The sequence below is a fragment of the Rhododendron vialii genome, chromosome 5a (assembly GCF_030253575.1).
Source record: "Rhododendron vialii isolate Sample 1 chromosome 5a, ASM3025357v1".
Taxonomy (NCBI): domain Eukaryota; kingdom Viridiplantae; phylum Streptophyta; class Magnoliopsida; order Ericales; family Ericaceae; genus Rhododendron; species Rhododendron vialii.
The window spans coordinates 36,376,265-36,397,552 of NC_080561.1; the positions used below are offsets into that span (position 1 = coordinate 36,376,265).

The 21,288-nt window shown below is 38.7% G+C and overlaps 2 protein-coding genes and 1 long non-coding RNA gene across 5 annotated transcripts; 1 reads left to right on the top strand and 2 right to left on the bottom strand.

The window, feature by feature from the left end:
- Positions 1–2,501: 2,501 nt before the first annotated feature.
- LOC131326296 (protein MODIFIER OF SNC1 11-like) lies at positions 2,502–7,237 on the top strand. Of its 2 annotated transcripts, none has more exons than XM_058359035.1 (6): positions 2,502–2,900; positions 4,760–4,840; positions 5,033–5,167; positions 5,540–5,603; positions 5,679–5,741; positions 5,831–7,237. In XM_058359035.1, exons 1-5 carry the CDS (start codon positions 2,632–2,634, stop codon positions 5,715–5,717), a joined length of 588 nt encoding a protein of 195 aa, XP_058215018.1. In that variant the 5' UTR covers positions 2,502–2,631; the 3' UTR covers positions 5,718–5,741; positions 5,831–7,237. The 2 variants fall into 2 exon arrangements, with proteins under 2 accessions (XP_058215018.1, XP_058215019.1); XM_058359036.1 differs by having other exon boundaries at positions 2,516–2,900; positions 5,913–7,237.
- Positions 6,684–7,846, bottom strand: LOC131326297 (uncharacterized). The gene is made up of 2 exons (XR_009199964.1): positions 7,761–7,846; positions 6,684–7,615 (listed from the first exon to the last, which is right to left on the bottom strand). It is a non-coding gene; the product is annotated as an uncharacterized LOC131326297 (long non-coding RNA).
- Positions 7,847–8,410: 564 nt separating this feature from the next.
- On the bottom strand, positions 8,411–17,218 carry LOC131326747 (uncharacterized). 2 transcript variants are annotated; one of them, XM_058359615.1, is made up of 7 exons: positions 17,087–17,218; positions 13,147–13,435; positions 12,938–13,015; positions 11,419–11,517; positions 10,712–10,904; positions 9,355–9,782; positions 8,411–8,888 (listed from the first exon to the last, which is right to left on the bottom strand). In XM_058359615.1, exons 2-7 carry the CDS (start codon positions 13,378–13,380, stop codon positions 8,667–8,669), a joined length of 1,254 nt encoding a protein of 417 aa, XP_058215598.1. In that variant the 5' UTR covers positions 13,381–13,435; positions 17,087–17,218; the 3' UTR covers positions 8,411–8,666. The 2 variants fall into 2 exon arrangements, with proteins under 2 accessions (XP_058215598.1, XP_058215597.1); XM_058359614.1 differs by lacking the exon at positions 17,087–17,218 and adding an exon at positions 14,603–15,180.
- Between the last annotated feature and the right edge of the window lie 4,070 nt (positions 17,219–21,288).

A 21,288-nucleotide genomic window follows, 5' to 3' on the forward strand; every position in this document is an offset into this window, starting at 1 on the left:
TTTATTGACTTTTGCTTGAGAAATGCAGAACTGATCTGTAAACTGTGTTTTTGTTTTGATTGTTGTCGCAGCCTTTTAGGCTAATAATGTGATTATTTCGTGCTATTTACAAGTTATTTAACCGTTCATTCTCATGCTATTTCAGGTAGGTGGAGATTGGAGGCTGTGACGTTCATGTTGATGTTGTTTGGGTGGAATGTAATGTTGACTGTCTTCACTTTTTGGGTATGGAAATGCTGTTCTTATTAAGTTAGGGTGGTTGGTGTTTCCAAACTAACGGTTAACCATGCATATAACAGAATACTCAGTTGGGTTCAACATGTTGTGTTCCGGAAATGTGAGACTGTCATACGGCATCATAGTCGGTTTCAACGTGCTATTTGTAGATACGTCACCAGCTGTGGCTCTTGCGAACTTTATAATTTTTCTCATTCGGCAGAGTTGTTTTCTATGTTTTCTTTTTATTTCTTGCACTTGTCCTTGAGGCACTTCACAAATATACACAAAATACAGATGGTTACACATACACGCATCTACTATATCCGTTGTCCTTGATTGCTATGGCAATTCTGAAGTTTCCCCCAAGATAGGTCATTAACTAGCGAACTAAGCTTCCATATGCAAATGAACAGAGAGAAAATTGAGTTTAGCTCATCTGGACATGCATCATTTTCCGCTTGTAAAGGGGACAATGCACAAAAGGATCTGCCTTCCTTTTGAGCCACTACTCTATCTTCTGCTTGAACTACCCATGCAATTCCAGCAGCCGTGTTCCAGTCGTCTTGTTCCATGCTCCATCCGCAATGGCGATCACTTTGGGCATTTCCATAGCAGCGGACAAATCTGAAGCATGAGGCACCGAGGTCTGAGACAGCACCCCTTTAGGCAACGATGTCGGTGCTCTGCTCCCAATGATTTTACCAGAGAAGTGAGCGAGGGGACAACATTTCGAATAATCAGCAATGTCAAACTAGAGTCTTGTTGAGCACCATCAAGTTCCTTGCTTACCAAATTCCCCAGCAGAGTGGAATACTAAAGGCAAATTGGTTGCCATCAGGAGCAGCTTTTGTCCATGCAAGAAACCAGCAATGAAGAATTGCCTTCTTGTGAAGCCATGATGGATTATCTAATGCACACTGTTCGTTTTTCGCAAGACAAATGTGACTCAAGAAGGCATTTACTGTTATTCGATTAAGCTAATTTTTTCGCATGAGTACTGTATTGGTTCCGTTATCTTTTTTTTTTTCTTTTTTTCTAGTTCTCTTCTTTGGTGTCTCCTATGTGGGATTTCTCCTCGTTTGTGGGGCTTCTATCACCCCGTGTGGGTGTTTTTGTTGTTTTCTCTAGTGCTCCGTTTGTTTGGAGCAATGAGTTTAGTTGGAGTTGGTTGTAGTCTTTGACTTAATCTCCTCCTATTTGGTTTCTTAATTCCTTCTTTAGGGATGAAGTTGAAGTTTTCTTTTGATGTATTGTTTCTTGGATCTATAATATCATCTGTTCTCGTTTTGGCAAAAAAAAAAAAAAAGTATTTGATCGGAGCTAAACTACGAACGGTTCACATCATCAAAACGGACTCCATGTGGGGCCCATATTGGGGTTCCATAAAAATGATCCGAGCCATTAAAATTTAAAGTAACTCTTCGAGTCATTTTGAAAAAAAATTAGCTCAACCAAATACATGAAAGTATTTGATCCAGTATTTCATTTTTTAACGCAAGATTCCAAATCTTCAATTCTATAGGAATTCTGGACAAGAACTTGAACGATTGGATCAAAATATTTACCTGCATCCCATTAAACTGAGTTTTTGCGGACTGAAAAATATATTTTAGAATTTAATGAACAGTTTTAGATTATTTGTGTGGAACTCCGACTTAGACCCACGCACATCGAGTCCATGAGCATGGCATCTCTGCGATCATGCTTCGTTTTAGAACTTGTGGAAAGCGAGGGTAGAGAAAGGAAGGGAAGAGAAAAAAACTTAAGAACGAAAAATGAGAGAAAAGAAGAAAATCACTACTTGTCATTTTCCCTTCTCTTTTGTCGAGAATATTTTGGGTGCAAATAGGGTAGTTTGATGTAGTACTCGACCCGCAAATTCGGGCGGTTCAAAAATACAACCGACGGTCCAAAATTAAAACATACTTTCTATTTTTTAAAATCCATTGGGTATTTTTAATCCGGATCATGGTTTGCATTTTTTAACGACCCGAATGTGCGTATCGGGTTTAAACCAAACAAGGGAAGTGAAAATTTTAAAGAGGCACCGAGGATCCTCTATCCGAGCCCATTCCGGACAGGGGCCTGTCCCACCTTCAGAGCCGTTGATCTCGCAAATCAAAGGCTGAGATGTACCGAGCCAAAACGACGTAGTTTAGGAGCAAAAAATATTCAGTACATCTCAACTATTGATTTGCGAGATCAATGACTCCGAAGGGCGAGACAGACCCCGGTCCGGATTGGGCTCGGACAGGGGATCTGGACTCAGATTTCCCCATGTTCCCACTTCCAAAGCAAAGCATAAAAAGCAAGAGAGAACAACGAAAGATCATCGATTCCCCCCCGCCCAGAAAAGCAAGACGGCATAGAAGATTCACTCCTACGCTTCCCCTTCTCTCTCTCTCATCAACAATGGCAACGGCGATCGCGAAATCAACCACTGCGAAAGACGAAAACCCTAGAAAAACCCCCGACCAGCCACTGCCGCCCCCGCCCTCAGATCCTCTACCCGCAGACAAGGACGGCGGTGATGAATCGAAGCCCTCGGCCGTGAAGGAGTCCGACGAAGCGAAGAAGGACGATGACGTTTCCTCCGTCCAGAAGAAGATCCGACGAGCCGAGCGGTTCGGGATGCCGGTTCAGCTGTCCGAGGAAGAGAAGCGTAACTCTCGAGCTGAAAGGTAGTTTCTTTTTAGCTTTTTAGCTTTTTTCGTTTTTTCGTTTTTTTTTTATTTTTAAATTCTTCAAATATCTTTTTCGTGACTAGGGTTAAGTAGTTTTGTGACTCTTTCTTGATTTTTTTGTTAGGCCGGTCTGTGTCGTGGTAATTGAATTCAAGTACGCACTAACTGTCTACATGTGTTGGTATTGGCTAGGGCTGCAACACGAGCTCGAGTTTTAAGCTTGGTTAATAAACGAGCCGAGCTCGAGTTAGTTGTAACTAGGCTTGATTATAAATGCTCGGATCGTTTGTAGTGGCTCGGCTTGTGTGGTAAACAAACCAAGCTCAAACACCTCGATATTCGATTATACAAGCCGAGCTTGAGCTCGATTGGGGCTCGATTCAAGCTCGAGCCTGACTAGTTTTGAACGAGCCGAGCTCAAACACGGGGAAGCTCAGCTCGTTTGCTGCTATAATTGGCTTACATACACATTCTCGGCGTTTTCCTTAGGGCTGGCGTGGATTTCTTAAGTTTGGTTAGAAAACTTAGTGAGATTAGCCTTGGGTCTATGATTGTCTATGTCGTGGTACTTGAACTATATACCCATTCTCAGCAAATTTCTTTGGGGATGCATACAAGCATAGTGGGTGAGCAATGGATTGTATAGACTTGGTTAGAAAACTTAACAAGATTCACTTGTTTGAAGTTTTCTCTTCTTTAGTAGTTGAGCCAAGCTTTAACTGAATCACGAGTGAGCTCAAGGGGCTTGGTTATTTTGAACTGTATATGCTTATCAAGCCGGATAGTAAGTTCTTTAAGCTTGGTTCGAAAACTTAGTGAGCTTAAAAAACATGTTCAAACTTGCTTTGTGTATGTAGTGATTGTTATCGAGAGAGATACTTGTGAGCATGAGTCAAGCTCAAGTAGATAGTTCATTTAACATGCATAATTGCCATCACTATTTAATCAGTTCTCCCTTTTGCTAATTTTTTTGTTTGTTTGTTTCGGTTGAGAAATGTGGAATTTATTGTTTGGACAGTGAACCAACTGTTGCCTTTTGGTTTGGAGATACGGTATTTATTTTATCCATATGTCTTTGGGATTGGATTCAAGTAGAGAGATGCCTAACTTGGTGAAGGCCCCTTACAACACTTGGTATGGGGTGTGTCCATTTTCGTAGGAAAAGCAAGAGGAAGGAGTGGTACGCAGGTCCTCTATGTATTTTGTGGTGCATTTTGGAGTGGATGGATCGTGTAGAATGTAGATCCTTTGAAGGGATCAAAAGCTCTTCAAGACTTCAACTAATTTGAAAGGAATGGTGGTGGTGGTGTGACGTTTAGAGATGATTGTCCATTTGCTTTGGACTCCTTTATAGAATTTTGGGGAAACTTGTACATCCCCGTCAATTTTTATGGGCACTAGTGTAGTTGTTTCTGGTTTCGTATACTCAGGTTTTGTTTACAAGGTTGCATGGCTTGCGCAGCAGTTTTGATATTTATGAAACTCAAGCTTATCGGGAAAAAATAAACGAAATGTTGTTTGTCAATTAGAAGGAATTCATTCTTGTTTGTTGAGAAGTATGGCCTATGGGTGGCCTTGAGCCTTGACAAAAAGCTGTTGGTAGTATTTTGGGGTTGAAGTTTAAGTGCAAGGATATTTCTTATTGGAAGAAGGGCGTGGTTTGCCTCTATTTTATATGGTATCGTTGGCAGATCCCATAGGGGCCTTCTGGGGGGATGGAGTGAATTGCTTGTTGAGTGAACTTTCTGGCAAGTGATGTGGACACTGGGCATCAGAGCTGAGCTGTTAATTGTAACACACTTTAGTTAGATTAAAAGTTTGCAGTTCAATTTACTAATGATCTGATCTATTTGCAGGTTTGGAACCACTTCTGCCGTGCATGGATCGGATACATTGAAGCAATCAGAGGAGCACAAGAGAAAGGCTAGAGCAGAGAGGTTTGGTTATGCAATTCCTTGTCGTTTCATTTCAGAGACATTGTTCTTGTATTTTTCTTTTCTTTTGATATATATATATATATATATATATATATATATATATATATATATATATATATATATATATATATATATATATATATATATTACGCTTTTCAGCTGTTTTTTTTAACACTGCTTTATGTGTTTCAGGTTTGGGCTTGCACAGTCTGTGACTGCTGATGAGGAGGCAAAGAAGAAAGCTAGGCTTTCCAGGTTTGGTGCAGTCCCAGCAGTCCCCAAGGCAAATGCACAGGAAGAAGACAAAAAGAAAGCTAGGGCACTAAGGTGTGCACCACTCTCACATCTCTACTCTTTTTACTAGTATGGGGGTCTCGTGTCTGCCTGATTGCTTAATTCTGACTCAAACAAAGCATACTTTATATCTACTCCAGCATGCCAACGGATTATGAGCTCCTGGCGTTCATTCATCCTAGAGCCACTTTTGATTTCTGTTTTTCTGTTGTAGTATCAAATGCTCATGCTAATTATTAATGCATAAACTTTTATATTTCAGTACACATTTTCTCACTTTTCAATAACCTTCACCTATTTCCACACATCTTGGTTATCCCATTTTTCAGCTTTTGCACCTTAACTGCTACCCTTCTGCATTTTCCAGCACGAGATTTGATTTAATTTCACCATTTGATTTTCCAGGTTTTCACAACCGCCAAATGGCTCTCTATCAGAATTGAATGGCAAGGGAAACAATATTGAAGTTGTAAGTACCTAAGATTGGATCCTTTTGAAGCCGAAGATTTTGAAGTAAACTCATAGTTGGTTGTTTATTGTTCAGAAGACTGCTACTGCGGGCAAGGCTGGTGGGGGAACCTAAATAGTGTGCCTTCTTTCTTTTATAGTAAGTGCTGTTTGAAGTAATTACAGTGTCATTCGACTTTGTTCCTCGTCCGACTTCTTAATTGATCTTGTTGTCTCATTTTTTGGCAGGTTTAGGGTTTTTTACATTGTGTGGCTCCCCTGGCGATTTGTAGTCAAGTCTACTTTCTGACCTATGAATTCCTGGATGCAGCTCTGTTCCATTCTTGGATAACTTCTTGTGACCTGTGGCTGGAGAGCATAACGTAGTTGGTGTTTCTCTGGGGTATATCTATTTTCCTGGTGAGGCCTGGGAGAATCCTCATGTTCTCCTTGGTGTGAATCCATCTGAAATGGTGGACAAAAAATGAAGTACTGAAATTATGGCCTGGGAAAACATCACTGATTGCTAACTTGGTTATATCTATAATTTCACGGTCATCGTCTCTTTGTCCAACTCACATTGACCAACCTTGCATATCCATGTGTTGTCTTGTGTCACGTAACAAACCATGTTGGAATTAACTGTTTCAAGTGTAACATAGCCTGACCTAACTTTTTTAATTCAAAATTGCACCATTGTCCATGTAGCAATGCATTAGTTTAGAAGATAGTACTTTTAAATCATCTTACACTTCTGCTGTGGCGTATTTTGGTTTGAGATCTTGGGTTGCTGCTTGTTTTGTGGTCTCTTCTGCCTAAATTTGTTGGAAAAGTCCGATTAAAAACAACTTGTGGAATAGTCGGCATTTTATTTTAAATCCTATATTAATAGCGTTTTGGAAGAGTCCCAATTCTGCCTCTTTTTTTTTTGATACACTGACGTAGTTCTAGTTAGATGGTAGACTTAGGATAAGAACTATGTAATGCATCATTTTCGGTAATATTCCTGTGGTATGCTTTCCCTTTAGCAAAGGACTCTTGTGTCCCATTCGTAGTGGTGAGATACCATTTTCTTTTCGGTGATGATAGTAGATTTGCCTAGTTTGTTTTTTTTCCTAGATGTTATTTTTGAGTCACTTTCTCTGCATTATCGTGCTTACTTCAAAACATGCATAGCCTCTTTTGCTGACTGCTGTCTTTCAACTTGGTCACTTGTCCACGACATAATGATGAGACATGAGTTGAATGAAGTTTGAGGGTGAAGTTTTTAAAAAATATGTGCACCAGTGGTTATTGTGATGGGTTTTTAGGATGACATCGGTTTACAGAAACAAGATATTCCCCAGGCTATAATTTCCAGAATTTTGGTTACTCTTGGTTAGTCCTCGGAACATTGACACTCGGGAGATGTTTGTTGATTACCCTTCGGCCTCACCAGCTGAATTTCCCCTGCTACAGTCTATTGGTGTGTAGAGAAGAATGGAGGATGTTGTTCGGTAATAGATATGTTGTTTTCGTTTTGAAACTTCTATGGAAAGGGGGCGTTGTTTCCAAATTTGTATGACCAGATAAGTAGATGTCAGGGGCAGTCATTTTGTTGTTTCTGTTTTACTATGAAATATTATTTGTTTTACTTGGAAAATCAATATTGGTATCTGTTCTGTTTCTGATCTGAGGGATGGCGGGATGGTGCAACACCTCAAAAGTTGCACCGTGCATTGCTCAATCTAACCGTCCAAAAGTGTTTTGGGCGGTCTAGATTTTAAAAGAACTCTTCCGGAAAAGAGTTAAACTCTTCCCTATAAGAGTTATTTTGTAATCCGGACCATTGAGTACGGAGACGGACGGTCCGGATGAAGTGTTGCACCGTGCAGCGCCCCTGGGGCGCTACAGGGTCCCCGGATCCTTGATGTTAGTTTCGTCAAATCTTCCATGAGGGAGTTAGCTCTTCCTTTTTTGGGACTGAAACTTCTTGTGCTAGCTTAACATCATCGCTCCTAATTGTGCCAGTTCTGGGCTTGTTTCGTGATATACCTATTATGCATGACAGAAAATTGTGCCAGTTCTGGGCTTGTTTCGTGTTATACCTATTACGCATGACAGGTTATACCTATTACAGGTTATACCTATTACGCATGACAGAAAATTGTGCCAGTTCTGGGCTTGTTTCGTGATATACCTATTACGCATGACAGAAAATTCATCGAAGATCCGTAGCCTATGGATATCAACTCTTGAAGTTTATGTTCGTTTGATTTACCACCAATAAGGTCCGTGTTTAAAGTTATAATGTACAGTACTTTTATCACTCACTACATGTATCAGGATATGCTCCTATTAGAGCATCCACATCAGGCTCAATAAATTCAAGTCAAATTATGACTAGAAAAATCCACTTTATTTTTGTTGAGTGTCTTATTTAACCTTCACTCCTCCTGACCCTATTAGTATTAACTCTTTCCTACTTTAAAAAAAAGAAAGAAAAGGAAGTCGCCTATCCTATTAGTGGAATATTAGTTCTTTTTTTTTTTGGGTCAAACGGAAATTCTAATATTAGTACTTCTTATGGTTTTGTCTCTTTGGATTATTTAGTTGCATAATTCACACAAACCAATCACCAGAGCAAATAACTCCCAAAAAAGATGCGTAATATATATTTTCTCTTTTTTGGGAACAAAGTATTCACAAAATATATACTTTTTGTTATTTTCATTTTGTAGCTCAAAAATATTCAAAGAAATCATTGTAAACCTGGCTCAATCCAATGGATTTGGGGTTGCCGTAGGGCCCCAATTCTTTGAAAACAAGAGAGTAGAGGCCATGTGGTTATTTGTTAAAAAAAAAAAATTGATAAAATAATTGCTAATGAGTGAATAGTGGCTTTTCATCTTTGAAGAGGTACTGTTCCACTTTTAAACTGTTCACAAAATAATTGCTACTACTATTTAGCCAAAACGCTCTCATTCTACAAAATACGTGATTTTTTTTCCACAATGAAAGTAAATACTCCTTCGGATTTTCCTCGGTAAAACTCAGCCAAAAATCCATGATCCCACCAGAGTCTAAAGGCACTGTACTCGACATCCTAATGATTGTATCCCTGCGTCCAAACTGGTACCGAGTAGATCAAGGTGCCCAAGCCAAAGGACGCGACAATGGTGACTAGGGCATAAGCATCTCCTCTCCAAGGGTGTTCGCTCTCTCTCAGCAAGTGAACCTCAGCGATGAAAGTGGAAACAGTGCTTAGACAACCCAACAGGCCAAACTGTATGCCAGTTGCTACGGTATTACAAGTTTGTGTATTCACCTGAATAAAACATAACGAAACTTTTTTAAGATTCAAAATGATAGTCAGAAGTAACTAAGTGTGAATAGGCCATTTAGTGCAGAAATTGATCAGGAATCCTATGATGTAATGTGAATAGACACGCGCATATTATGTAGGCCGTGTTTGGAACTTGAAGAATTTGATTTCCCTCATTACTCTGTTTCGTTCCAAGCATAAGAGAAAAAGCAACAAACTTTAAAGGTCTGTTTGATTGGCAGGAGAATGATAACGCGAGGAAAAGTCTAAAGGTCCTCTTTTCTCTTCAAAATAAGCATGAGGGATTATATTCCTTTACTTTACTTTCCCAAGAATACATCTTCGCATTTACTTTGTCTTCCTTTCTCATTCCCTTCCGCAAGTTCCAAACACACACCAAGACTTTCCAGAAACAAGAGAAGTTCTTGATCTATGAAAATGCAAAAACGATCAGAGAAGGTTTCCTTACCGCTTTCTTCAGAGTTGCAAGCGCTGCCATGACACAAGCCGCAGAAACATTGGCAACTAGAGTCCCAAAAGGAACCCATTTCAACAGGCCCGATTTTCCTAAGCCACGTCCATTGAGTCGACGGGCTAAGAACCACCTGATCCACACACCGAAAGGTCCAACAAGGCATGCTAACCATAGCTGGGCTCCACTGCTACCACTGTGAAACTCTCTCTTTTCCAAAGCTCCGCTGATCCCCCATAACAAGCCCAGCGTCAATAGCAGCACCACCGTAACTGCAAACCGGCGCCAGAATTTGTCCATCTTCCAACTGCGTTCAGCGCTCAAAAGGCCATTTGAGGGGAGTACATGCTGAGTTTCCAGGAACCTTTGGAAGACCTGAGCTGTCCTGACCCCATAGCTTATGGAATAATCAGCTAGAATGAAGCCTGCAAACAAAAACTGAGAATTGCTCATCTTTTACTTAGCCAAATCAGCCATTATTGTTTTGGCTTGAAATGAAACAAGGCATGGAAATTACATTACTTCTAGGAGAATTGGATCAGATTTCTGTTCCTATGACCGTTGTCCACGTTAAATGGAAACAGTTGAACCCAGTTGATTACGCGAAAATAATTTCCCTACAGATTTTCCAGGAGAGAAAAGAGAAGTACATGACCTCTCTTGTATGGGTTGGAAGAGAAAAGTGAAAACATTGTTTTGTCACATCCATGGTCTGGAATGATAAGAAATCAAATTATGTCAAATTAAGATCGGTTTTGCTAACCTCCGCCCACTAGGTAGAGGATAATATGCACATAATTCCAAATAAGTTCGGTTATCAATGCATATCTTACAGCTATTAATACACTTTCACAAATATCAATACACCTTTCTTAGATATCAATACACTTTTTACCTATTATTCTACACCCTTTGGGCGGAGGTTATAATAATCCAATTAGTGATAAAGATTTTCTTCCTTCCGATTTTTTGGGGCAATCTGGATATTGTGGAAAAGACGCCATTTTTGTTTCTCAACTCTTTTTTTTTTTCAGAAACAAAAGTTGCATGATGAGTAATCTTTCCCACCTAATGTGATATCAAAATAAAAGAGGGAATTCTATCCTCTCCTATCTTATCATCTCCCACTAACTGACTTAAATAGACTGCAATTAGAAGAAATCCTAGCCATACATTATGTTTATATAGAAGTTACCGTTTTCAATATTCATGCAAGGAGACCAGCATGATAAAAAAAGAAGAAGAAGTAAATGAATAGATAAATAAATAAAAAAAAAGAACTCTCTCTCTCTCTCTCAATGGCACAATACGTGTTACTCTGCCTAGTAGCTAGTGAAAATACATCTTGCATTACCTAATGGAAGCCCGAACACAGCGAAAGCCCATTTGCCTTGAACACTGAGGTTAAGCATGCTTTGATTCCAACCACTGAGAGTTGTAAGGCTTCCCAAGTAACCAGTTGTCAGTCCAATGGCTAGATATTCTGAAACTCTGGATATATCTCCTTTGAAAACGATGCCCAACCATCCCATCAAGAACGAGCCAACCTTCCAATGGAGGTAAGGATTTTGTTAGACAAATAAACAAATCTTAAAGTGATAGCAAATGATTGTGCTTCATAAATTTCCAGGAAGTATAGTTCTTATAGCCATCCATGCCCTACTAAATATGATTAAAAAAAAAAAAAAACTTTAAAATGTATCAAGATAAGATTGGGTCGCATTGCCTGAACATTCAATAAAATCAGCAGCACCCTTACAGCGATGGGGTTGCCAAAGCTCAAGAATGAGGATTAACTTGCATATGGAATAAACAAACAACATTCAGGAATGGAATCACCTTGACATTACGTAATGCAACTCTTAATTTGTGTAGTGCAGATAACAGGAAATAGTGGACACCTAAGCATTGCAACTAAAGTTCTTTGCAACTGCATTCCTTTTACAAAGCTGCATGTTTTCAGCCATGTTGCAAATGCAAATTTCGTGGGTATGACTTATGAGAGAGAGAGAGAGAGAGAGAGAGAGAGAGAGAGAGAGAGAGAGAGAGAGAGAGAGAGACCATATTAGAAGGAAGATCAAGGTACAGAACACTTCCGTTGCTTGTGAGACCAATCACTCCAGGGCCAAACAGTTTTTGCAGTATATACCTTGTTAAAACCTACAAAAAGATCGCAAAACAGGTTAGGGCATTGCATGTACGTAAAAATGCTACGTCAAGGACACAAGGGTGCTAGAAAGAATATCCATTAATTATTGGACAGGCAACTGATAGGAAAGTTCCCTTGAAGCTACCAACGTACCCTTGAAGCCACCAATGTTTCCTCCCATAAGTGAACAAAAATGAACAGGGAAAAACAGTTTGTAAACTAATTATTTTAAGCGCCACACTTGCTGCAACATACCAGGGGCTAATAGTAAAACATAAAATAACACCAATTTCGCCCCTTTTCCCCTGCTTAAGGACCTATTTGATTCCACTGCTTATGGCCTTATTGCTTACTGCATTTTGTAAGCAATAGTCCAAAAAACTTGTTCGGCGACTACCTTCAAAATGAGAAAATAAGCAACAAGCAGAATCCACAAACAACAAACAAGCAGCAATTGAATTGCCGAACATTTTTGCTAATTTTGGTATTGTTTGTTGCTCATTTTTAAGCCATAGCCTATATGGAATACAAACCGGGCAGGCCATAAGTGTGTCAACCAAACATAAGGAGAACCTTTTCCATCCTACCTACCCCTTGACTCAATTTTCTAACCTCATACTAAACACTGCATTAGCCACATTAAACATGACCAAATCATAAAGACATGAGCCACATGCAAATTCATGCCCAAATGAGCAAAGAAAAAGATAAAAACTTGTATATCAAAGATACAAAGTTGAAAAGACACCAATAGAGGAGAGTCAAAAGCCAGCCATGGCCAACTGATGAAGGAAAATAGTGAATAAGAACCAAGAGAGAGCAATATAAGAAAATGTAAGCAACGAACATTATGAATGTAAGTACTTGTTCAGAAGACCACATTACTTGTACTTAACTATGCAGCCAGGTAGAAGAAATAAAAATGAGGAAACAATAGCGCCGAACTTTACTTTGGAAACTATTGAACTTGAAATCAACCCACAAAGAAAAATTTACTATCCAAGAAAAAGGTAAAAAGTTACTAGACATGAAGCTTAACCAATAGGACTATTGGAGGAACACGCAAAAAACAAAATACCATCCACGTCTATGTTTATTGTCATGAGTTAAAAGAATAGAGTAATATTAACTATTAACCCACTCAACTCCTTCACGGGTACCATTTACCCACTTACGAGAGGAAGGTATATACTGAACAGCAAAATGATATAAATCGATAGAAACGTCGTGAATAAAACTACAAGTGTCCCTGAATATATTTTGGCCAGTGAAAAAATAACTGCGCAAATTGCATAAACCACTGGTATTTTTGGCCCACAGTGAAAGCACTGAATACTTTGGTGAGATCGCTTGGCAACGATGCTAAAATAGTAAAACTTCCATACTATGCTAGCATATTGATCTTTAAAATGCAAAGGTTTAGCACATTACCCCAAGAATGCCGAAAAAAGCAAGATGCATAATGTGTAAACTGTAATCCATCAGCCATGGTACCTCTTTCTTGGTCTCCTGCGCATGGAATATGTACACCTAAACACTGGCATTTGGCCATGGAAGTAATATCTTCACAATAGCGTACAAAATTCTTCTTCTACAACTTTACATAAACCACTAGAAAGAACAGTTATAGATGAACTCACTTGTTTTTTGTCATCGCATTGAATGATAGCCTCAGTAGAAAGAGGAGATATAATCTCCCATGTTGATGGTGATACAGGGGAAGCAGTGGACAAATCATCCCCAGGAATAATGGGCAAATCAATACCACTTTCCATTACATCATGCGTATCATCATTTATTGAATTTATAGCATTTGAAAATTTAAAAGAATGCCTCCTCGAGGAAGAATCAGCACGATTAGTCTCAAGGTCCATGAACACTGCACCAGGGCTACTGGAACTTCATCCCCACTTGCAACTACTTCACAAACTACAACAGTCACGAATTACAATTGTGAAACTACGATCTTAATTCCATGAAACATATAAGCTAAAAACCACAATGGCGTATGTCTGATGCATGTGGACTCCACAATATAATGAGAATTGAGAAGCCCATGCGCATCGGACGGTTATGGACACATCTACATCCGAATCCATCCACATAAGCCTGTTTAGGTAGCATTGCCCCTTAATCATAAGCTATTGTCAACTTCTCCACTTGTAAAAGCTAACAAACGCGTAATCAGGGTACTTGATCCAACAATTGTGAAATTGCACATAGATAGTGGGTTCAATTATAAATTCTTGAGGGGGGAAAAACTAACAGAACACAACGGTTACAGACCAATCTACATCCGAATCGGTCCACATAAGTCCGTGTGGGAAGCATTGCTCTTAATCATAAGCTATTGTTAACCTCTCCACTTGCAAAACCAAAAACGTTACTAAACTGGAGCACTTGAGCCAACAGTTGTGTAATTGCACTTATACAGTGAGCTCAATTACAAATTCTTGGAAAATAAAAACTAATAGAACCCAAATAATCTAGCAACATATGGCCGTACAGCAACAGCCTGCCTACGGGATATAGAGAGCAGATATACTATCACCCCGGATAGTACATCAGAACTACTTATATTTGGTGTTTGAAGGGATATAATATCTCCAGATCGTATATTCGCTTGAAGTTGGATATAATAACACCGCCTCCCCCTACCCTTATTATACCCGCCTTCATATCCGACATCATAATTATGGAAAAATGCCAAATTTCCTTTTGTAATTCTATATCCACCCCGAAATAAACCAAAAGCATCTACATATCCTCTCTTCTATAAATTACTCAAACAAACAATCCACAACATATTCACCTAGTTTATATATCCGTTCTATTTTCCATCTCTCTCCTCATATTATATCCATCCAAAACTAATCCGGTCTGGTCCGCAAATGGGGCGTAAGGATATTGGTTACTTATTTAAGTCTTCCACTAGTGATGCAACACAAGTAAAGGCAATCTTCGGTAGTAAAGAAAACAAAAAAAGACATTGAATAGTGAGACATCTGATTCTCATGCCATTTGATAAAAACCAAAAGACTCTGTTACAATTGGGTATGAGATTCTCAACGATCCACAACCTTTACATCAAAATACCTTTATAAAGTCTTCTAGGAGACTTTTCTTCTCCTTCTTTCTCCCCTTTTCAGACCCCACAACGTTCTTCGACACGTCCCTCGAGTTTTATTGATGTTATTCCTTCTTCAAAGCTAAACTTGACGTGCTCAAAACTTGATAGCCTCGAATGATTTGGACGAAAAACCTCGAACGCGGCTTCCCTTCGATTCTTGGGTCGCTCAATTTGGTTCGAGTTTGCACCTGTAGGTGGCGGTTTAGGGTTTTGTTTGGGGATTTGAAAATGGGTTCGGTGCTCGATTGGGTCCTGAAAATGGGTTTTCGGTTTCGGCGTAATACGATGAATGGGATGACAATGGGCCAAAAAATCCCTGAAACAAAGCTCGGTATTAATGTGAGGCGGGCACGCCATTAAATTCTAATGGCTGAAATTCCTCGTTCAAGCAAGTATCTGGAGAGCCAAAGGTCAAGTTGTTTACGTGAAACAAGTTAAAGGACAGCTTTGACTTGGTTTCACATGGGAACGTGCGACGTGAAAGTCTGCGCCTCTCCCTTTCCTTCCGCCTCCCTCACAAACATCTCTCTCTCTCTCTCTCTCTCTCTCTCTCTCTCTAGAAAAGGAAAGAAAAGGAAAAGAAGTTCCCCAGCAGAGCAGTGGACGAAGATGCTTCGACAGAGATTGACGTTGGGTGGAGATGGGGTGGCCGGCTGGTGTGCCACCTGGACGAACAAGTTCCCAGAGCACCGTCGCGTGTGCCTACATGAGCTTTACCACATCTGCAAGGCAAAGTCTACTCTACAGCTTTCATTCACTGCTCCATTACTCTCTCAATATCACCGTCCAAAGTGACAAATCACTTTTAGAGGGTCGAATTTTAAGAAAACTTTTTCAATAAGTAGTGAGTTAAACTATTTCTTAGAAGAATTGTTTTAAAATTCGGACAATTAATTGCTGAGATGGTCGAAAAAATTGAGCGCTGTGATGGGATAAACTTTTTATTTACAAGTACTCCCTCCATTGGATACCGTGTAAGTTTGACCTAAAAAAAGAAAAATGATTTTGATACTCCCTTTTTTTGTTAACAGCACCCCACTGTAAGTGTATTTTTCACCAAAAATATACTTGCAGGGGAGTGGCGTTAACAAAAAAAAAATTGACAAAATCAGCGGCTAAAAAAAATTATATTCTTCATAATGTTTTCCCAAACGTTTTTGCACTCTTTGATGGTACTTACTGAAATCTTATGAACAAACCAAAAAAAAATTTAAAAATTAATTCCAAAAGTATTTTATTTTTAGGTCAAAATTACACATCACATTGTTTGGTTCACATTTTATCTCATCTCATTTTTTCTCTTTACACGTTTCTCAATACATTTTTCTTTTTATCTCTCTTCACTCATTACCATTCATTATATAAAAATAACTTTCAAAAATGCAAATCAAACAAGGTGACAATTTTTCATAAGAAGCATTTAAATTGAGTTGAATTAATAAATACCACTCTCAACAGTGGTGGATGGTCCACATAAGTCTGTGTAGGTAGAAATGCTCTTATAATAATACACAGAAATGTTAGGGACAAAGAAAATTTACCTATCACAGAACTAGCGCAGTTAATTGCCTATCACCTTTTTCCATTAGGAGGCGGAGGTTCGAGCCCTTCCGTGGGCGATTTGGGATTAGGGTTATGGATACCTTCCACCCATATGCTAACTTAACACAACACTAACTATACCCTGTGGCAAAAAAAAAAAAAAAAATTGAACACGTAACCAGAACACTTGACCCAAGGTTGTGTAACTTCGCTAACGTAGCGGGTTCAATTATAAATCCTTGTAGGAAAATAAAAACTAACAGAACATAAATAATATTAGCAAGATATGGGCATATAATAATAATGATATTGGTTACTTCAGTTAAGTCTTCCACGAATGATGCAAGAAAAGTAGAGACAATCCTCAGATTTGCTAAAAAACATTGAATAGTGAGACATCTGACTCTCATGCAATTTGATTAAAGAAAAAAAAGGACTATTTTTTTTTTTTCCGACGGAAAGAAATGTCTAGGTCAGCTCATGCTTCCTCTTTGATCCGGCAAGTCATTCACGCCGGGTTGGGGAGCAAACCCACCATCTAACCCAACGGGCTAAAAACATAAGACACTGGCAACGACATTTAACCTTAACATCAACTTACCTAAGGGTGATCAATGAGCCAAATGAGCTGAACATGTAGTTGATCAAGCTTAGTTTGAAAACGTAACGAGTTTCAAAAACATGTTTGAGCTTTAATTAAGTTAAACACGAGCCGATCTCGAGTAATTTAAAGCCAAATTTTAATTTATAATAAGCTGAACAAGTCAAATAGTAACTTGTTGAAATTTGATTTGAAATTTTAACAAACTTTTTAAAAAGTGGTCAAGCTTAATTTGCTTATAGAACAAACTAATCTTATTGAACGAACATGAGCTAAAACTCGAATAGTTTAGCAACCCTAAACTTACCTTTATAAAGTCTTCTAAACAACTCTTCTTCTCCTTTTCTCCCCCCGTTTCGGAAAATTTTTCAGTGCCGAGCAGATATCACGTGGTGCCCGCTCGGGCATCTGAGCCGTCCATTACGTGTCTGGACGGCTGAGATTTTGAGAGAGAAAGTATTGGGGTGAGATCTGAGAGAGTGTTTAAATCCGAGCTGTCCAAAATGTATCGGACGGCTCGAATACGCTGAGCGGATACCACGTCGGCAATACCGGCTCCGCACTGAAAAATTCCTCCCCCGTTTCAGACCCCACAACGTTCTTCAACACGTCCTTCCAATTTTGTCGATATTACTCCTCCATTCACTGCAAAACTTCACGTGCTTGAAACTGCGCGCATAACTTCGATTCGATTCGGCTAGCTTGATTCGCACGTATACGTGACGATTTTTAGGGTGGTTTTGTTCGGCGGATTTGTGGGTTTGGTTGATGGGTTTAAAACTGGGTTTGGTGCTTGATTTGGTACTGAAACTGGGTTTCGGTTTTGGTGAATTACGATGAATCTCGGATGATAATGTGCCCAAAAATTCCCTGAAACAATGTTCCGTAATGTGAGGCGGAGAAGCCATTAGATTTCAATGGCCGAAATTCCTCGTTCTAAAAGTTCGAATTGTTCACGTGCAACAAGAAAAGGGAACAGCTTTAGACTCGTCTTTCACATTGGAACGTGCGACGTGAAAGTCTGCGCCCTCTTTTCATTCCTCTTTGAACACGACCATTTTCGTTTCGGAAAGTCTAGGCAGGTACACCGCGGGAAAATGCGGTGACCGACCGGCCACCGCTTGTTTATTGGAGCCCATTATAGGTTCCAAATAAAATATAAAAAAATATTCATAAATTTTAAAATAATATTTTCATGGAATCCTTTAAAAAAATCAGCTCCAACGGATATCGGTAGATATATATTTTTGAATTCGTAGGAACAGAACTGCTTAGTTTTGAAGTTTCGTTCCTACAAATTCAAAAAACATATCTACCGATATCCGTTAAAGCTAATTTTTTACAGGGTCTCATAAAATATTATTTAAAAATTTATGAATATTTTTTTGTATTTTTTTAGACGTGTGGTGGACGTTCACCGCGAAATCCATGTGGTGTGACCGGAGTCCTGCTCTTTTCGTTTTGGAATTTTGGTTTTTGGGTAGTGAGTGGAGCAAGATAGATAAAAAAATAAGAGTAATAATTAAAAGAAAATTTATTGAATACTGGGCGTACAGGGCCGGCTAGGGGGTAAGCTCCGCAAGCCCGCCGGCTCGGGCAACCCTCGGTAAGGGGCAACAAATATATATATATATATATAAAATTGAAACCCAACGGAAAAAAATTTAGGGGCATAATTCAAAAAAAATTTACAAATTCAAAAAAAATTGTAAAGATGCATAGTTTCCACCCACTTCAAAAAATTATGATACTTGGAAAAATTAGGAGGACAAACAAAAGGTTTTCTATGCCTGCGGTGAATAGGAGATAAAAAAAAATTAGGAGGGAAAGAATTAATAAGTCAAATTAGAAGGGCATATAACAGATAAAAAGAAAAAAAGAGAAGGAAACGGAGCGGGAATCAGAAGGGCATTTGCCCCCAAAATTTCCATACGTGTCTAAACCTAACTTTGAAGAAGAAAGAAATACCCTAGAAAGATCAGATAAGTCTTCCGTTGAATCTATTGTCCTTCAATTCCTGATCTTCTTCAGCAGTTCAACGCCGAGTTGCCGATGCCTATCGAAGTCTTCGTTTGCAAATTGCAAGAGGCAAGAGCAGATTCAAGGGACTGGGATTTTTGTTTCTCTTTCTCGCCTTGGTAGTAACGACAATAGACAATACTCCCTCCGTCTCATAATATTTGTCCGGTCCGCAAAACGGAGACGTAAAAATAATACGGAGTACTATTTTTGTAAGAAAAGTTGAAAAAAATTCAACAATTTACTAGATCTCGACGAGTTCTTTTAATTTATGAAAAAAATTTAAATTTTTTCTCAAAAGAAATGCATTATTTTATAGTCCTCGTTTTGCGGACTGGATAAATATTAGGAGACGGAGGGAGTAGTAAGTGCACTTCTTTCTTCTGTTCTTTATTTGAATCTTTTCTTTATTCAATTGGATTGGTTAGTGGAGGAGTGGAGCATAAATGCATAATAAATTAATATAACAGTGGTAGTGGAGCATAAATGCATAATAAATTCATAGGGGATTGTGATTGTTTTTTTTTTCCATACCTATTTATGCACAGTAAATTCAGAGCATAAGTATGAAATGGGACTGTTTTTTTTATTTTTTTATTTCATAGTTGACTGATTTAGTAATTAGTAGGATTTGTAAATACAGATTACTTGTGTTGGGGTTTTATTGGTGATGTGTACTAATGTAGGTAGTAGGTACTACGACGAAGATTGAGAATGACAAGAATAGACTAAAAGTGTGCAAACAAAGAACGTGGTGATATTTATGGGAATGATTTATTCCAAGAACTTTAATAAACATTTGAAAACAATATTGCTGAGAGAAGTAACGAAATCGATCGACATCTTTGATTTTATAAAGTCTTATTGGAAAGATGGCGGTTTCCAAATGGTTTGGGTTGCTTATCGAATTTTGTTGACTATTCCGGTCACAGTTGCTTCTGCAGAGAGGAGCTTTTCAAAGTTGAAGTTGATAAAAACATATTTTCGGACTACCATGTCACGGGAGAGATTAAGTGGATTAGCTATGATCTCAATTGAAAATGAGTACTTGGATAAGTTAGAGTACGATGACTTAATTGAAGAATTTGCTTTAAAAAATGCAAGGAGAAGTTGTTTTCTTTGAATCAGATTGTGCTAATCATAAAACACAATAACCGGGTTTCATTTTGATTTTGAATTTTTGATGTAATTAAAGCTAAAGGCACAATATAATCTTGTTTTTGTTATTGTAAGTTTTTTTTCCTTGTATGATTTTTTTTTTTATACTTAATATTAAGTGGGCAACCAAGCTTGAGGTCGGGCTTGGGCAACCCAAATGTCGGGGCCGACACTGCGTGCGTAGAGAGAGAATCGAAAATCTAAAATCCCAAAACAAACATAGTCATCTCTCTAAAAAAAAATGTTCCTCGGTGGTGGACGTTGGGTGGAGATGTTTTTACTGGGTGACGCTGGCCAGTTGGTAGGGATCGATGGTGAAAAACCAAGTGTTATTGCCTACTGGAGCACCGTGTGGTCGACTACGCGATGCTCCAAACCTTTTTCCACTGCTCACTTAGTTGGACAAAAATAAAGTCTGGAGCACCATGTGACCGCCTGACTGGTATTTCAGGGATGGAATAATCATCTCCAACAGTGGTGGGTTGTACTGGGTTGGTCGAAAAATTGAGCGTTCTTGTCAACTTTTTCCGCCCTCTAGCAGTAGTTTTTACCGGTTATGAGGAGGGAAAGGGAATGCTGCCGAGCATCTCAAGAAATGTGTTTGGTCTAGAGGCTTTCCAATTGATCGTTTCCGGAAAATTAGATGGTCTTGAACGAACATACCTTTTCATTTGATGGGAAACATCAAGGAACCTAGCTAGTAGAAGACACATCATCTATCTCGTGCTTTGGATTGGCTCGACTCTTCAACATCGGATACGTTTGTGTCGCCCCAGGGGCAAATGATGGTGGTGTACTTTCGACTATATACGTTCCAGAAATCTTCTTAAAAAATAAAAAGTTTATTTTACATTTTCAAACTCAAAAATAATGCAAATAAAAAATAATTTTTCAATTTTTTATGCACCGTATTAAAGATCTCAATGAGATTTAAGATCTATCAAACAAGATCCACAGTGATAGAAAAATTATTTACGTAAGCACATGATTTTTGAGCTTGAAATTACCTTCATAAAAAATAAATACTTATTTATGGTTCTGGAACGGGACCTTAGGATTTTATTTGAACACTCAGACTAGACTCGGGCACGTGCTAAATACCAATCATCATATGCTACCTTGCTTATTAGAAAAAAGAAAAAAAAATTGAATCATTGCCGGTACTATAATAATGGAAGCCGCTACGGCCACCGACCATGGCCATCAATGGCTACACGGGAACAACTCCGGATCCTACACAGACGATATGAGCTGTTTAATAATTTAAAAAAAATTGAGTGGACCCTCTGAAAAATCAGCTCGATCTGATATGTATAGATGATCGATCCAATA

Coding starts and splice junctions, on each gene's coding strand:
- LOC131326747 (XM_058359615.1), bottom strand. CDS start 13,380: ATGGACCTTGAGACTAATCGTGCTGATTCTTCCTCGAGGAGGCATTCT. Junction 11,518..12,937: donor CTTTTTTCGGCATTCTTGGG/GTAATGTGCTAA, acceptor ATCTTTTTGTAG/GTTTTAACAAGGTATATACT. Junction 9,783..10,711: donor TGTGTTCGGGCTTCCATTAG/GTAATGCAAGAT, acceptor TTTTGTTTGCAG/GCTTCATTCTAGCTGATTAT.
- LOC131326296 (XM_058359035.1), top strand. CDS start 2,632: ATGGCAACGGCGATCGCGAAATCAACCACTGCGAAAGACGAAAACCCT. Junction 4,841..5,032: donor AGAAAGGCTAGAGCAGAGAG/GTTTGGTTATGC, acceptor TATGTGTTTCAG/GTTTGGGCTTGCACAGTCTG. Junction 5,604..5,678: donor AGGGAAACAATATTGAAGTT/GTAAGTACCTAA, acceptor TTTATTGTTCAG/AAGACTGCTACTGCGGGCAA.